Raw genomic sequence first — 17,574 nt, 5'->3', positions numbered from 1 at the left:
ACGTTGTATCGTATACACACTTAGACTGCTAAAAACAAGAGTCTCACCACCTCGTGAACATTCCTCGGAATATGCATGACCGCGTTCCTCCGAATGTGAATAAAGATCGCTCCAGCAGCCGGACGCCATATTCCGTCACGCGACCGAGCCCGGGACAGCGCTGAATGCAACCGTCCGGCCAGGCGTGACACGGCACCGCCACTGGCAGTCGCCGGTCACCGAAGCCGGCTGTGAGCTCGAGCGCGCGTGTCGGACGCGCAGCTGAGCTTGTCTGTGCGCACAGGGAGCTCGACGTCTCAGACAGCTGCCGTGCTCCGGCGAGAGGTGCTGGGCCAGCCGTGGCACACCCTGCCCCTGGCCGTGCCCAGCTTCCTGTACACCATCCAGAACAACCTGGTGTTTGTGGCGCTCACCTACCTGGACGCTCCGACATTCCAGGTAAGGGGAGTTGGGTGTACAGATCGTATTGACGTGTGAATTGAGTGCATCATTTTGCTTTCTATCGATTGTCTGGAGCTTAACCTGCATCCAGTTTACTCGTACACCTTCATCCAGTTTACTCGTGAGAACGCCATGATGTCTGAGTCAGGCTGTATCATGCCCTGCAGCAATAGTTTGCCCCCCCCCCCCCCGAGGAAATAGAGTCGTTAGTGGAGTCATGAACACTTACTTTCTTGTATGCGTATTCGTGAAACGGTCAAACAAGCTCTACACCATATGACCAGGGCAACCGACGCACCCTAAAGCTCGAATCACCATCATCATCATCGTCAGGTCAAGCAAGCTCTTGAACTGACCTGATGAACATTCGTCTTGAATGGTCAAACCAGGGTCGTTCTGGGACTGCGATCTCCACATGACTTCATACAGGCGGCACCTTAGGATTACCAGCCGCTAAATGTAAATTTGAAGGCCGCAAACAGCAATGTTGTAATGAAATTGTGGTTGAACACGTCCGGAGAAGTGGTCTATAACTGACGTTGGAAATTCTGGCCACGGGGAGATACCACTTCAAGCGCGCGCGACACACGGGTTTTTGTCCTGGTATGAAGTCACTGCCAGCCTGTGTTCATAAACGTGGATGGGAGACCACATTAGGAACCTTGACCTTGATGTGCTGTGTTGAACTCATGGCCGTATTGTAGTACAAGGTGGTGTCGTAGCCGTAAACCGGGGAGCCATCAAAACGTTCAAAGATTCGTAGCGTCCAGTGCTCATATCATCCAAGAGTCGCAACATCCAAGCGTTCATAGCATTCAGCACCGTCTCCAGTCCTGTGGCCCATAGCGCGTTTATAGCGTCCAAGTGCGCAACATCTAAAGTGTAACATCCAGCGTTTCTAGCATCCAGCTTTCACGACATCCAGGTTAGTTTATGTTCATGCCGCTAGATGGCAGTACAGTAGCACATTTCTTTCGCCTCCTGCTGCGATTTCCCTCTTTTGTGAACGGATGTCATAGTCAACTTGGCATTCCACCGATGGTCACGTGATAGGTACAGTGGGGCGTTATTACTATGAATCACCTGGGCGCCTGGCGGCCATGTCCAGCCCGGGCGCAGTCGCGCCTCGGGGCTCGCCGGCAGACTGAGCGCGGGCGCGCCGGGCGGCGCCGCCGCCGGAGAAGTGTCAGCCGGCGCGGGCTCGGCCGGGGCCGCTGCACCCGCGAGGCAGGCTCTCCCGCCCCGCCGCTGCTACCTGGCCCCATATACACACTCGGTCGCCCAGGGGCCCTTCATATTGGCGTTGGGTTCTTTCCGCTTATTAGGAGGACCTTGCGCTGTTGCTGGAGCCCATGTAAGGTAACGCACCGAAGCATTCGATGCTCAGGGGCTCTCTGCATCGATCAATGGCTCTTTCCCTTTCAGCTCATTTGCTGAAGATCCTTTTATTGTCATAGCCCTCTCTGTTAACCTGCCGGGGCACCCTTGATCACGCAGGGGCATTCATTCGTGTACACTGGTCCTGGTTATTCTCCCTTTTCTCAGAGGATCCTGTGCTCTGGCCGGACCTTTTATGTTAGCCTGCGGGGGACTCCCGATCATTCAGGGTCTCCACCGTCTTGGTGTTACATTCTCGCTTGCTATGAGTACCCTTCACTGTTGACGGAAGCCTCTTTGTTGGCCTGCCGCTGCAGCTTCGATTGCTCAGGTGCCATCCCTATTGGCCTTGGATTTTCCTAGATTACAGGAGGACCCACTCCGCTGAGAGGTACAAAATCTTGATGACTTTAATCGGGCTTGACGTCTTACCGACTGCTGAATGAATTTGCGCCGGATGCCCATTACGCCGAGGAGCATGTACGTGTGTTTGTCGAACGCAGTTCTACGCGCCGTCGACGTCACACATATGATTTTCGTGGGTTATTGAGTTTTTGACGGTTCTTATACTTGAACATTACGTTTAATACATTTAAATGCCATGATATGTTCACTTCTTTGCAATATCCAGAGCAAAAACTCTGCATTAGTCATCAGCTATCAGCTGATCAGCTATCAGCTGATGACATCAACTAGCCGGCTAGCCGTATATGATCTAGGAATCAAATTTGCGCTTCCTTTTGATGGTGTTTTTGCAGTTGATTTCAGTGCATTTTGCCATCTTTTCTCTGAAATACTTAACCCCAAAATGACATGACCCACCATGATCGTAAGAAAATTAACAAGGTCCATGTATTTGCGCACGTTGCACGCCTGGTTTTCTAGTGCGCCGCAAAGTAAGACAGATTCCTGCATACAAGTTGCAAATATAGGTATTGTGAAACCTCTGGAAAATAAAAGCCATTATGTCCGGTGATGAAGTTTGCTGGTACTCCCTTGTGGAACAGGCTGATTCAGGATTTCGCCGCGGAAAAGGCACACCTATTGTGGTGGCTATGGATTTTGATCTCTTTTTAAAACCAAAGCCTTGGGAGGTTTAAGTGGCCCACTTCGACAAAGGGTCTCTTTAAAAGAACGGGCATGGTGCCCTGAGAAGAGAGGAAGGGGTCAATCCAGGATTTTTTTCAGGGTGGGAGGCGCAACACTACTGTGTCTCTGAAATTTGGTGCCGTTGGAGAACGAAGGTTTTGGGGCCGGTTATTGTGTCCTGGGTTTCAGTACCTCTCGAAAATGAATATGGGTGGTTTGTTGTGGTGTCCCTAAAATTTTGGTTTTTTGAAAATAAAGGATACGTGAATCCGAAATGAGGATTTCGGTTCCCCTTCACCATGATACTTTGTTGTCCCTCGCCCCAAGGGGCGGGGAGCAACGAGCCATTCCCCGCACTCCCCCCCCCCCCCCCGCCACCCCACCACTCTGGTTCCGTCATTGGTTGAGGTCGGTTGATAAGACACGCCTCCCCGCCTCAATGCGTAGCTCGTTATTTTTCTCGATTTATCATTCGGCTCCATGCGTAGGCCCCAGTTATGTCGCTTTTTCGCGTGGGTCTGAGTATATACCGTGTTGTGTTTATGACCGCAAAGTCCCATTCAGTGTTCCGAAAAGTGTTATTTGTGCATGTCATGTAGGCTGGCACCATCCTTCGCACGAGACATGCGTGTACTTGGCCATGCTGCCTCTAAACTTACCCCACCCAGGCTCTAAGCGCATGTTTCCTTCAAGTCAACAGATACCGACCAATAGCTCATGTACGCACGCGAACGGATACGCACGCCGTGTTGCTACATACGGTCCGCTGCTAGACGCCTATTTTCTTCTCTGTCGCGTCTCCCGTTTCAAGGGCATTTACAATAAGCACCGCAAAAAGTACTCTTTGCTGCTCTTACCCTGAGCGCACGGTGTACCTACCTCCGTCACCAAAGGCCTAGCAAAACGTTGAAGCAAACCGTACATCTTAAAAGGCTATTGTTATCACATCCATATTATATATATACCTGTACCATGGGTATATTTCCTTCGGTATTATGCGAAGTCGGGTTCATGGCAGTCTGGCACGCAGTTACGCCCATCGGTTGCCCTGGCGGATCTCCTGATCGTTCGCGCCATTTTCGTTAGCGCCAGCCAGCCCGTCGTCAAGCGTGTGTTGTCTAGAGCATGGATGAAAATGTTCTAACTGGTCGGGTCGGGAAGGTTCTTGCTTTGAGTTTCTCAAGCGCCGTAATCGTCCACCGCCGGACCACAGACAGACCACGAGTTGTCGCGTGGGACTTGGTTTTTGGAGGCGGGGTCAGTGTGAGGTCAAGCAAAAAGCCAGTAGATGTGGAAGGAGCCAAACATCGTCTCACACTGTTGCAATTATCAGCAAAATAAGGATTATCTTTCCACGAAACACCATGCCGATATCCAATGCAGCAATAGCATAACGCGCAAAACACAGCGAGAGTAGGTGCTTACATATGCGTAGGACAATACACTTACACGTACACCATCAACCACATTTCTGGGCATTGCATTATATGACCTCGCACATTCGCTCGCAAATTTCTGGGTTACACATATCTCCCATCATGTAACTCCGTTCATAACTCGACCAGATATGACGTAGGCTGGAAAAACGCGAGAAGAAACAAACGCACAGTATGCTGTTATCTCAACCAGGACATGCATCAGAGAAAACCTGCCTCCGCTTGAAGTGGCGGGACCTGCCGCCACCCTGCTACGTACTGGCGACGTGTCCACTAAATACCTGCCATAACATAACACGCTAACGTTTGTCGCGGTGTTGCTATGTGCGGACGGCTGCTAGTCACCGAACACCTGCACTATTGCGTCTCCCGTTTCAAGAGCATTTGTTGCATGCAGCACGCACACTGGGCTTGCCGTAAGCCCTCTGTATGCTCCTGCATACAGTACCAAAGAACTAACGAAGCGATGAAAGGAGCTGAGCATATTTGAAACTATCATGATCATTTCCACATTGCATACCCCTTTCTTTCTCATATTTCCCGCGGTCTCATGCGTGCACTGCAGCTTGTCTGACGCGGTAACAGGGATCGTTAGCCTTGGTCGATCACGGGATAATAGGGTCGATGGGCTAATCGTTCGGCCTATTTTCATTCCCGCCAACCTGCCTGTCGCCAAGCGCGTGCGAATGGTCTGGCGCGTCAATGAAAAAGCTGTATTTGCTCGAACGAGGAAAGTTTGTCGAGCATCGGATCCTCTCGGCACCAGCCCACGGACAGATCACAACTTGTTGAGAGGGGGTTGGTCTTAAACGACGGGCTCAGCGTGAGGTCGAGCCAGGAGCAAGCAAATATGGAAGGAAGCAAACAGTGTTTTGCCTGTATTGCCCCGTCATGGCTTCAGTTAATATTTATAGCAAAACGGTGATTTTCGTTTCACAAGAGTTGTCGCCAATACCCGGCTTGCCAATAGCATGACGTCTAACATTCGCCATGATAGGTGGCGATTATGGCACGTGTTTTGGCATGAAAACGTGTGCCTAGATTTTCGGGTTTCGGAGCAGCGGCAGTCTGTGATAAACACTCCACGGCGGTCTACGGCTGGCTGGGGCGACGGGCGGCAGCAGAATTGTACTACAGAATGTGCTCAGGATCGAACTAGACACGCGCCAATTTAAGATTCGTGTCGCCAAAAGGCATGGTCTCGTAAAGCTAAAAACTGCGGTTTTCAGGAAAATTCTACTTCTGGCCTGCCAACAACGTGAAAGCTAGTACCAATTGTGAGATCGTGTTCAGAATAATATGATTGTGTTCTCGGCTAAGCTACTTATTTATTAGTTTGGCAACGCCAGGGGAAGGGTCGCATTAACCCCTTGTCCGCCTTTCAGTCCGAGGCATGCAAAACGGTAAATCAGCACTAGAGTTAAAAAATGCAGCGAGCATAGGGATTTACGCATACACAGCACACACACATACAGAATGGATATTACTGTCAGCCACATATTTTCTGAGCGTACCATAACATGAATCCACACTTTTGCGCTCCGTTCTGTGGGTGCCAAAGCTCTCCCGTTATATCGCCCCGATCATAACTCGGCCAGATGTTATGTAGGCTAGAAAATCTTCACAAGAAATAGAAAATTACACGATATGCTGTCATCTTCAGCGAAACGTGCATCTAAAAACTTGTCGTCAATCGCGAGTACATATATATATATATATATATATATAATATATATATATATATATATATATATATGCATGTAAGTATTGGGTATGTGAGTATTTTCGAGATATGATTATTTTTGAAAATGTATTGGTATTGCCCTGCCATGAGGCTGTCTTAAGTGAACGAGGACACGCACGGAAGCTAATTTCCTACAACAAATCCGATCGCCTTAAGACACAAAAGCCCTTTGTCTTAAGTGAGTTCTGGACCACTGCTTGGTGCGAAATCTGATGCGTGCATTAGCCGCATGCCCAGTGATAAGCAAATGTAAGGATACATGCATATATATATATATATATATATATATATATATATATATTCCACGACCACCGTGCAGCTTCTGCCAAGTAGCCACCTATCTTCCATGCCACGAGCCAGAGACTCAAGTTTTGAATTCTTTAATACGCCTGCTGCCAAGACGTGCTGACGCTGCAAAGTTTGCGTGCATAAACAAAACGCTGTCCATGTCCATGCTCAGTGGTTTAAACTGGGCTGCACTGTACCCTACGCCGTTACTCGTCGACATAGACGAGCGAATTTGGTAACGATAGCGATCTAAAGGGCAACATCCAAATCAATACGTTAAGGATTGCGAGGAAGTGGTACAGTATCCCACCCCCTGGATCTCACGCAAACTGGATATTTTGAGCGCTAGTTATGAACTTTTAAGGCTGTGCGCTTGAATGTTCTGTTTGTCCTCTGTCCAGGGACATTGAACAATTCTGGATGTTGTGAACTCTGGATGCTGCGATTCTGGACGTTCTGGCCATTGGACGTTATGAGCTCTGAATGTTTTAATTCACATCCTTTCAACAATGTATCTGCTTATGCCTAAAACTTATCTCTTGATATTGGAACCAGTTAGTTTAGATTTGACTACGTTTAGGGTATCTTTCAAGTACGATGTCATGAACGATGACGACACCCGGATGGCATTGACATATGTTGCTATGCATTGTGTAAGCCCGTGGGTCCCAGCCGTTGACTCTGTATGACCCGTTTACTGCATGCATATCTAGCCAAAGCACAAGCCCGCTGTACGGGGTAGGTCATAAATTACGTTCCCCATTTTTGACATATTTTCAACGTCTTCACCCTGGCTACGCACTGGTCACTAGGCGGCTTCCCTTCCCGCGAGTCGCGCTGTGTTAAGGATAACGTCTCAAGAGGATGACGTCTGTCCACCCCTAGTTGAGCTACGGGTGATAAACAAAAAGCTACGTGTTGCTTGTCATGAGAGGCGGGTAACGTTATTTACCCTTCTTAGCATGATTACCAAAACGCATCAAACGTAATGGTCTCATCAAAACTTCAAAACTCCCCCCTGTTACATTTACGTAGCGTGTAACTTCAGAGCCTCACTCCCCTCCCGCCCCCTTCTCCATGCGTAACCTAAGTTATGCATGGTATCCTATTGGGTGAACAAGAGGTCGAATGCCTGCAGCGTCCATCGGCGCGAGCCGATGGCTGGGCGGTTGGACAGATGTTCCCAACCGTTCGACTGATGTTTCCTTGTGGGGACTGATGTCGCTGACTGGCCGCCCTGCCAGGTGTCGTACCAGCTCAAGATCCTGGTGACAGCCCTGATGTCGTCGGTGATGCTGAAGCGGCGCGTGCGACCGCTGCAGTGGCTGGCGTTGCTGACGCTGGTGGTCGGTGTTTGTCTTGTGCAGGTGAGCCAGGTGCTCCCATGCAGATGAGCCGGGAGCTCTCGTGCGGATGAGCCAGGAGCCCTCGTGCACATGTGCCAGGGGTTCGCATGCAGGTGTGCCAGGCGCTCACATGCAGGTGTGCGAGGAGCTCTCGTGCATATGTGCGAGGAGTTCTCTTGCGGATGAACGATGAGCTGTGGTGCACATGTGCCAGGAGCTCGCATGCAGATGCGAGGAGCTCTCGTGCAGATGTGCCAGCAGTTCTCGTGCGGATGAGCCAGGAGTTCCCGTGCAGATGTGCCAGGACCTCTCATGCCGATAAGCGAGGAGCTCTCGTGCAGATGTGCCAGGAGCTTTCATGCAGATGTGCCAGGGGCTCTCATGCAGATGCGCCAGCTCTCGTGCAGGTGCGCCAAAAGATATCATGTAGACGTGGCGGGAGCTCACATGTAGTTGTGCCAGGGGCTCTCATGCAGATGTCTCATGTAGGCGGCTTTTTGTCAAGACAAGGTGCGTTTTAAAATTATGTAAAGCTCACGTTGTCATTTCGGGTTTCACCACGCACTCGCTCCTCTATCACCTTTGCCGGCGTTACGGATGGTCAGCCGTCCGGGGTCATGCTAATGACCCACTGAATTGCATCCTAGCCCGCTGCACGGTTCAGCCATTCGTAGTCGTAGAAAACGCCTGTTTGTAAGTAGATACGGTATGATATACATACTTAAGCCTGGTTATTCTTTCCAAACCGATCTGGTGGCCGATCTGTATCATCCAATGCGCGTCTATGACTGACAAAGGATCTCTCCGACAGATGTTATATATATATATATATATATATATATATATATATATATATATATATATCTGTGTGTGTGTGTGTGTGTGCGTGTGTGTGTGTGTGTGTGTGTGTGTGTGTGTGTGTGTGTGTGTGTGTTGTGGTGTGTGTGTGTGTGTGTGTGTGTGTGTGTGTGTGTGTGTGTGTGTGTGTGTGTGTGTGTGTGTGTGTGGTGTGTGTGTGTGTGTGTGTGTGCGCGTGCGTGCGTGCGTGCGTGCGTGCGTGCGTGCGTGCGTGCGTGCGTGCGTGATAAACATGATAGTAGTGACACAATAATTGCAGCCTCGTTATCGTCAGAAATTGTTATCGTACCAACAATGCGGCCCTGACGCCACACGCGGTGTGCCCGTCAGCTGGACCGAGCGGATGGCGCAGCGGCTTCGCCCCGCGGCCCCAACAACTACCCGCTTGGTCTGCTGGCAGTGCTGACGCTCTGTTTGTCAAGTGGATACGCCGGCGTCTACTTTGAGCGTCTGCTGAAGCAGGGCGGTCAGCAGCCGCTTTCCGTCCGCAACGTGCAGCTGGGTGAGTGGCCTGCGCCGGCAGTTTGCCTTCCCTGCATGTGCTCTCGGTTTGTTTCGTTGTATTGATCCCCTCTGCGTTCTTTCCTGACGGTTTCTTGGTCAGTTGTAATGCGTGAGCCTTCTTTATTCAGTTGTATGTGTTTGCTTTGTGCTTCCTGCATGAGTCGCTTCGCAACGTTGTTTTGCCCTCTGCCGGGTGTTCTGTACGCTCGCGTTCGTCGACCACACCTGGTGTGCGCGTTGCGCTCCGTTTGGCGCTGTTAGCGCGTCCCCGCAGGTAGTAGCACACGTCTCCGCTGGCAGCCGTGTTTTCGCTGCCCTTCGGCGCGTCTGATGATTGGCCCCGCTGGCAGCCGTGTGCTCGGTGCCGTTCAGCGCGGCTAATGTGTGGCCCCGCTGGCAGCCGTGTTCTCGGTGCCGTTCAGCGCGGCTTAAGTGCGACCCCGCTGACAGCCGTGTTCTCGGTGCCGTTCAGCGCGGCTAATGTGCGACCCCGCTGGTAGCCGTGTTCTCGGTGCCGTTCAGCGCGGCTAAAGTGCGACCCCGCTGACAGCCGTGTTCTCGGTGCCGTTCAGCGCGACTGACGTGCAGTCCCGCTGGCAACCGTGTTCTCACTGCCCTTCGGCGCGGCTAATGTGCGGCCCCGCTGGCAGCCGTGTTCTCGGTGCCGTTCAGCGCGACTAACGCGCAGTCCCGCTGGCAGCCGTGTTCTCGGTGCCGTTCAGCGCGACTAACGCGCTGTCCCGCTGGCAGCCGTGTTCTCGGTGCCGTTCAGCGCGACTAACGCGCAGTCCCGCTGGCAGCCGTGTTCTCGGTGCCATTCAGCGCGGCGGCGGTGGTGCTGAACGATGGCGCCGCCATCGCCAGGCTCGGCTTCTTCTGCGGCTATACGCGGTACACTTGGACGGTGGTGGTGTTGCAGGTGAGCTCAGCGCCAGCCGATGGCTCCGGTCAGCTCTCTGTATGGGCGCCATATGACCAACGTAGTCGGTACGCCCCAAAGCACAAATCATCATCATCATCATCGGTCAGCTCTCTGTGATGTCTAGCGGACGGGGCGGCTCGCGCCGTCTGACACCTTGGCGAGCTGGCGTGTGGGTGGTGACGACAGCATACCGCGATCATTGCATTTGTCAGTCAGCGCGTTACGAATGGAGTTCGGCGGTGTCGGTGATCTGGCTTCAAATAAAAACAAAGTTTGCCCGTTCACACCGCAGCTTCGTTGCTGCGTACATTCTGCACGAAATATGTACATTAGTGACGTCCTGGTACTCAGACATTGCTCGTGATTCCTGTTCGGCTGATTATTTCGTGAAGCCATTGCTGTGGCCGATCACATGACGCGCAGATGCTTGGTTCGGCCATTATGTCTGGGTCAGAGCTGAAGCTTCTCGACGGCGTGTCGGGTGTTTTGGCCGCCTGAGGCTCGACTCCACACGTTCGGTGACGGCTCGCGGTCGGCTGCTGCTCCGCAGGCGCTGGGCGGCCTGGCCGTCTCCGCCACCGTCAAGTACGCCGACAACATCCTCAAGGGCTTCGCCACCTCGATCTCGATCGTGCTGTCCGCGCTGTTCTCGTGGGCGTACCTGGGGGATGTGCGCCTGAGCGCGCTGTTCGGGGTGGGAGCGCTGCTGGTGGTGGCCGCCACCTTCCTGTACGGCTACAGCCCGCCGCCGCCGCGCTCCAAGGTAGAGTAGCGCCGCAGCCAACGCCTGCGCCCGGCGCCGGAGGCTGCCGTCACCAGCGCCGCAGCCACCGTCTACTCCCGGCGCTGGAGGCTTCCGTCACCAGCGCCGCAGCCAACGCCTGCGCCCGGCGCCGGAGGCTGCCGTCACCAGCGCCGCAGCCACCGTCTACTCCCGGCGCTGGAGGCTTCCGTCACCAGCGCCGCAGCCACCACCTGCGCCCAGCGCCGGAGGCTGCCGTCACCAGCGCCGCAGCCACCGGCGCCAGAGGCTTCAGTCTCCAGCGCCGCAACCGATCCAGGGGTATCTGTGCCAACGCGATTGTTTTAGTATAAGGTAGACTTCTGCTCTTGTGTCCGCCTGTGGTGTGCAGGGTGTGGAGGGAAGGACTGTGGCCGCCGTGTATCAACGACCAGTGTTTGAATTACAGCAGAGAGCTCAGAAGCAGAACTTGCCGATTTTTGTTTTGCATCATGTAGTCATCCCTCTTACAATGCCAGTTCTACGATTTGATTTCTAGTGCTCGCCGGCTTCGATGATTTCACCACATTTGACAACGTAAGTGAGTGCCGTCTCCGATCTACTGGGGGAAGGGGGAGGGGGCTGTCGTGTGGGAGCCTCCAACTTATGAGAAACGGACGGTGGTCCTGTTTTCAGTTTACTCTCGCTACATAGGGTATTTAAAGTTTCTTTTGATGGTCGAATCTGAGGATAGGACGGAGGACTGTGATACTGAGGCCAGCTGGTGACCAGGCCAGCGCTGTCGTCCCTTACCGGACCCGGGCCGCGTTACCCCCTGACCGCGGCCGCAGATACAGGTGTCTCTTCGACGTCCTGGCCGCGGTCAGGTGTCCCTTTGACCTCCTGGCTGCGGCCAGTTGCCGGTCTGACCTGACTGCGGCCAGACTCGGTGCCGGTTTGAGCGGGAGCGGCGCTGGCCGCCAATATCGTGAGTAGCCGTGCCGCGCGCTGTGTCCCGTGCTGTCGTGCGGCGTGTCCGCGAGTGTACGCCCGCCCTCGCGCTGTCGTAGTCCTCCCCCTCCCCCCCCCCCCCCCCCCCCCCCCCCCCCCCCCCGGCCCCCTCCCCTGCCTCCGCCGACGGCCGACCATGCGTCGAGGGATGGCCAGCCGGCCGCCGATGGGCACGGACCCGGGCCCGAGGCAGCTCGCGCTTTCGGATTGAACCAGTCTGGACGGGTACAAATCAAACACGGGTGGGCGCTTGCCTCTCGTATTATCAGGGACGTCTGATGTCCTGGTATACCAGTATGTAGGTGACTCGAGGAGCGAAGCCGCGCTGATCACTCCTGGAGCATTGCGGCTCGTAGTTTTCGGGTCGGTGCGTTGACAGGACGTGAAGAGTACGGTGATATGGATGTTTCTCTGGATAGATTATTTTGGGTTTAGCTGAGCCGGTTTTTTGCCTGAACTCAAATGACACAAGAGGCTAGATCTTACATTGCAAGAAAGATGTGCACGCGCTGTCATAGTGTTTCCGAAACTTCAGATTCACTGTTTCGCCGGAAAGTTTACACATGAGGATATCTGGTGACTGTAAGTAACAAAGAACATAAGTTATCTGCAGTTTGTAAACAAGCAGTCTACCTGTAAACTTTTATGGACATTGATATGGCTGATGGCTCTTTCAGCTCTCCGTATCTGAGCCGAATTGGCAAATCTTTCCATAGCAAAAAAACGCTGTTTCATCACATGATTCAGGTCTACAGCCATGTAACTTAGTCAGCTTCATTTACGCGATGAGCACCACTTGCAAACATACCTGGCACAGAGCACGCGTCGCTGCGCCCTCTGTAAAAACAGTAATGGCTACCCAATCGCTTCTGACCTGAAAGTAATGTATTCGTGCGCAGAATTCGTCACGGTTTTTCCTGTCAGGATTTTGCTGGCGTCCCATTGAAGCAGTGATGTCACATTAAGAGGGCTTTAACCTGCCCAAAATTAGCTTATCCACCATGCAAAAAGCTTCGGAGTATTGTCCTGATCCGTTTTTTTTTTGCCGTAATTTTTGTTGATTCGTGTCAGTGCTTGTTATTTTTTATTAGTGCGATTCTTTGTCAGTGCTTGTTATTTTTTATTATTACGGCTTTCTCTCATAACTGATGTGGTGCGTTTATGTTTGCTAGAAGTCGTTTTATGCGCAGCAGCAGTTTTACGCCGTTTGGGCTGGCACGGCCGCCATGCGACGGCCGCTGGTAACCTCTGAGGCCGTGTTTACCTCAGAGTGCTGTTTAATTTTGACGGCATTTTAGTGCCCTCTCTCGACGTAGCCGCTGCCGGGCGACATGACCCGTTTCGTGTCGCCGAACACGTAAGGTTCACACTCAGCCTTCAACAACACTGCCAGGCATTAAGCCCACACTCTATCGGCCTTAAGCCACACTTGATCGCACTCACTTCCACCAAAACACGATCACCAATACCAAACACCCAACATGCCGCCAGAGTCCCCATCCCCATCGCGCTGCGATCCGGGACCCACCCTCGCCGTGGGGCCCGCGCTCCCCCGTCGTCCGAGCTGCCGGACGGGCCATCCCTTCTTTTGATAAAAAATAGGGACGGAAAAATTTCGGCTCCCTCAATCCTCAGTCAACGTAAAAGTCGCACAACTTGACCTCACTCTCCTCTCTCTTTATCTATCCCCAGCTAATCCCCTCACTGCCACCCAGCTCTCTGACCTCTTCACTTAAATCCCGTCCCCTTGCCTGATCTTGGGCGATGTTAATGCCCACCACCGAGCGTAGGGGTGCCAATCAACACAACCACGCGGCATCATGTTCCACACACTACTGCACACTCATGACCTCTTATACCCCAACAGTGAAACACCTACACACATACAACACCGAGGGGTAGCTGTTAGTTACTCCGTGATTGACCTGGCTCTCTCAACACCACGAATCGCGCCACACTTCACAAACGACGTACAGACAGATCCGCTGTTCAGTGACCATTATCCAATTCACCTCGAATTAGAAGTCCCCTCAGGACAGGCGGATTTCCATTTCCTCCCTCGATGGAACCTCCGCAAACCGGACTGGACCACATTTCGAGATGATATAGACGTGGCTCACGCTCCTGAGTCGACCCCCAACCTTATTGAATTGTTGAATAGTTTTTTTGCCTCAGCACACCAGTCTGTTCCACACACTCATCGTCGACCCGGGGACAAACACGCGCCCTGGTGGAGCGGTGAGTGTCAGCGCGCAGTGGCCCTGCGACGCCGGGCCGTGCGTGCTTTTGGCAAATGTATTTGCACAGTCCACGAGGAGGAAGCTTGTAGGGCTCGACATCAAGCTAACGTAATAATAAAACAAGCAAGAAAGGAAAGCTGGGAAAATTTCGCCACCACTTTTAACCGATACATCCCCCTGTCAAAAATATGGTCGCTAATACGAAGCTTCACCACTAAACGCACATCCCACTACAAAATCCCTCACCTCGTAGTCAACGACCAGCACTGTGAGGTGCCATTTGAGGTCGCCACGCAATTTGCAGTACACTACGCCCGCGTTTCATCGTCCGATCAATACTCCCATCAGCGCACGAACTCGCTCAACATCACACTCCATGCGCTCGACCTTACCACTGACAACACCGAACACTATAACGCCCTCTTCACTCCGTACGAACTGAGGCTAACCCTCAGCAAGTGCGGCAACACCTCGATCGGTCCTGACAAGATCGCTTATGTTTTTTTTCAGAAAGCTGTCTGAGTCTGGACTGCTAAATCTTCTCTATGCGTTTAACGATATTTGGATTAATGAAACTTTTCCTGCTACTTGGCGCTCCAGCACACTTATCCTGATACTAAAACCTCGCAAACCTCCGTCTGATCCTACGAGCTATCACCCTATCTCTGTCAGGCTGCGCATCGAAATTATTTGAAAGAATGGTCACCGCTCGAATCAGGGTCTACTTAGATTCCCACAATCTTATCTCCCCTTACCAAAACGGCTTCCGCCCTGGCCGCTCCACGGCGGGCAGCCTCGTCCAACTTGTTGATTCAGTCCAACGCGGCTTCCAACAAGGACTAGTTACGGTCACACTATTTTTGGGCCTCAAAGCCGCATTTGATAAAGTGAATAAGACTGCCCTTCTGACAAAGCTGCACAGGACAGGAGTCCGTGTCCGACTCGCCAAATTTTTGCAAAACTTCTAAGCAGCCGGGGAAAAAAACATTTTAGTGCCTGGCACCGCAGCCGAAAAAAATGGGTAAAACTGACAGAATGTTCGGTGTCCGGCTACGAGTCGTCACCACAGCGATCCTTGATGACCTCTGGCGTCGCTACGATTCACCACCGTTAACTTTCTAACGCCATCCCACCTATTGAACTTTGCTACACGAGGAACATGGAGGCAGCCACGGTCTGTCTCATTCCTTCTCTCTCCCTCCCTCTTTCTCTCTGTCCCTCCCCCCCCCCCCCCCCCCCCCCCCCCCCCCCCCCCCCCCCCCCCCCCCCTCTCTCTCCCTCTCTCCCTCCTCTCTCTCTCTCTCTCCTCTCCTATTCTCTTCTCTCTTCTCTCTCTCTCTCTCTCTCTCTCTCTCTCTTCTCTCTCTCTCTCTCTCCTCTCTCTTCTCTCTCTCTCTCTCTTCTCTCTCTCTCTCTCCTCTTCTTCTCTCTTCTCTCTCTCTCTCTCTCTCTCTCTTCCTCTTCTATCTCTCTCTTCTCTCTCTCTCTCTCTCTCTCTCTCTCTCTCTCTCTCTCTCTCTCTCTCTCCTCTCTCTCTCTCTCTCTCTTCTCTCTTCTCTTCTTTCTTCTTCTTCTTTCTTTCTTCTTTCTTTCTTTTTTCCTCCCTCCTTCCCTTCACTTCCTCTCTTCTCCTTTATCTTCCCCTCCCTTTGCCCGCTTCGCTTCACCCCCCTGTCCCTCGCCGTTCTCCCCATCTTTCTTTTACTGACTCTTGTTTGCCTGTTCCGCACTTTCTCGTCATTTACTGCTCTCTACAGTACGCCGTGCGGCGGATGTGGCCGCGCGGCTCCGCCCGGACCGGGCTCGTCGCTCCACTTATTGTTGACAGTCGGCGGATTTGTTACTCTCTGGAGCCCACGGCGTAATGGATGAGATGGTTGTACTCGGCCCAGGAGCGGGTAAGGCTTACTCGGGCCGTGGTGCAGCGGGTCGGCCCGCCGTGTCGCCGCCGTTGTGCTGGTGACGGCTGGTCTTCCGTGTTCGGCGCTCAGTGTCCTGTGCGTGGCGTCCTTTGGCAGACCCCCGCTGTGTGTAGCAGGATCTGTTTAGCAAGCGACTGGCAACTCTATGCTTCTGTGAACCACCCTCGCTCAAGTCTTCGTGCGTCATGGATGAAATGTGAACTGCGCCTGTCGCACGTGCTGTTCAGTTCGCGTATATGTGAAGCCTTGGAACTCTTGTACGGGGCTGAACTACGGACGACGTTAGCGGTTGTATTGACCGGAGTTAGTTGTGGTACTGTGCCTTTAATGTCACGATCTGTTGATGCTGGGTTTGGAAAAATGTTCGGAACGGCACGCTTGTTGCGCGTTGCTCCCTGATCACGTTTCTGGTTTCTCTTTCATGATTTTGTTTTGTATTTGCAATTTATATCTGTCTTGCTTATTGGGGCATTGTCATTGTCAATGCATTATCAATGTCGGTGCATGTCATGTTGTTAGTGCATGTCAATGCAAAGGATTACATCACATCACGTTATGTTTACATTGCCCTTTGTTTTAGCACATCACTTTATGCTTGAGATAATGTCCAGGTCATCGATGGTGTGGTGTGCTCGGACTATACGGGCTGTGCAAATGTAAAAGTTATGTAGGTGATATTTCTGATACACTGTGATGGGTAAGGATAGGCCAGAAATCAAAATGTTGCCAGCAGTTCTTCGTGAAATGATGTGTCTGCTGCGGAGATGAGGGGTGTCCTTGGCAGGAATGACGGTAACGTGCAGTTGCTCATACGATTTATGATAACGACTACGAAAATGGCTTGCAGATAGCCGGTTGGGTTAAGACTTACCGGCGAGGAGCACTGATAATTTGGTTTGTCGTAAAGAAGTGCCCATGCGTGGTAAAATAAACATTGTTGGTACTGTGATACATTCACTCAGTGGCAAGTGCAAAAGCAGAATTTGTCGGATTTTGAAGAAGGCACTAGTTACGACCTTGTGGCGGTGGGGTACGTCAGTTCGAAACAGCAAGCACGGGACATCAGCTGCGGGAAGTGCGAAGCTTGGGTACAGCAGGGGCATTTCACGGCAAATCAACTGCCGGACGGGCCAAAATAAACAGCCCACGTGTGTAATATCGCTTGGAGCATGAGGTTAGAGCTTGTCTTACGCCTGTGATTCAGCTGCGGTCATTTTTAGAGAGATCCGGGCTGAGGGTTAATGGGGTGAAGCCTCGAACATCCTTGTAACGTCAGCCAGCAGGGGCCGTCTTAGAATGTACACAAATTCACAGTCGTCACTTTCTATCCAACACAAGCCATTTACAAGTGTTCTTTTGAATGTCACGAGTTTAGTTCTGAGCTTGGTATGTAGGATACATTTCAACCGGATCGAACGGATGTCTGTTACGGGCTCCAATACGATAAAACTTACGAATGATAAGTTTTTTACGTTCTGGATATAAGATATGTAACACAAGTGCCCATCCCCCGGACAGGGAGGAGAGACATGCAGGGCTTTTTAAGGAACACTTACTTTCGAATAGGATTGAAAGCATTCTGTGGGGTATTTCGTAACACCTGCTTCCTCCCGCCACAATACCAGATGAACATGATTCTGCTGACCAGCTCCTCCGATAGGTGCTTTAAGGCGTC

General features: G+C 52.2%; 1 protein-coding gene across 1 annotated transcript in view; it reads left to right on the top strand.

The window, feature by feature from the left end:
* LOC119107953 (UDP-N-acetylglucosamine transporter) overlaps positions 1-10,833 on the top strand; it is a 12,260-nt gene extending 1,427 nt beyond the window's left edge. The window contains exons 2-6 of the mRNA XM_037231544.1: positions 284-438; positions 7,620-7,742; positions 8,910-9,081; positions 9,884-10,002; positions 10,556-10,833. Coding sequence (XP_037087439.1) covers positions 284-438; positions 7,620-7,742; positions 8,910-9,081; positions 9,884-10,002; positions 10,556-10,777 — 791 coding nt within the window. The 3' untranslated portion in view covers positions 10,778-10,833. The remainder of the gene's footprint in view (positions 1-283; positions 439-7,619; positions 7,743-8,909; positions 9,082-9,883; positions 10,003-10,555) is intronic.
* The last annotated feature ends 6,741 nt before the right edge of the window (positions 10,834-17,574 follow it).

The sequence above is a fragment of the Pollicipes pollicipes genome, unplaced genomic scaffold (assembly GCF_011947565.3).
Source record: "Pollicipes pollicipes isolate AB1234 unplaced genomic scaffold, Ppol_2.1 Scaffold_6686;HRSCAF=7923_pilon_pilon_pilon, whole genome shotgun sequence".
In the NCBI taxonomy this organism is placed as follows: Eukaryota; Metazoa; Arthropoda; class Thecostraca; order Pollicipedomorpha; family Pollicipedidae; genus Pollicipes; species Pollicipes pollicipes.
Note: the sequence above shows the minus strand (reverse complement) of the source record. Positions and strands in the feature narration are given on the sequence as shown.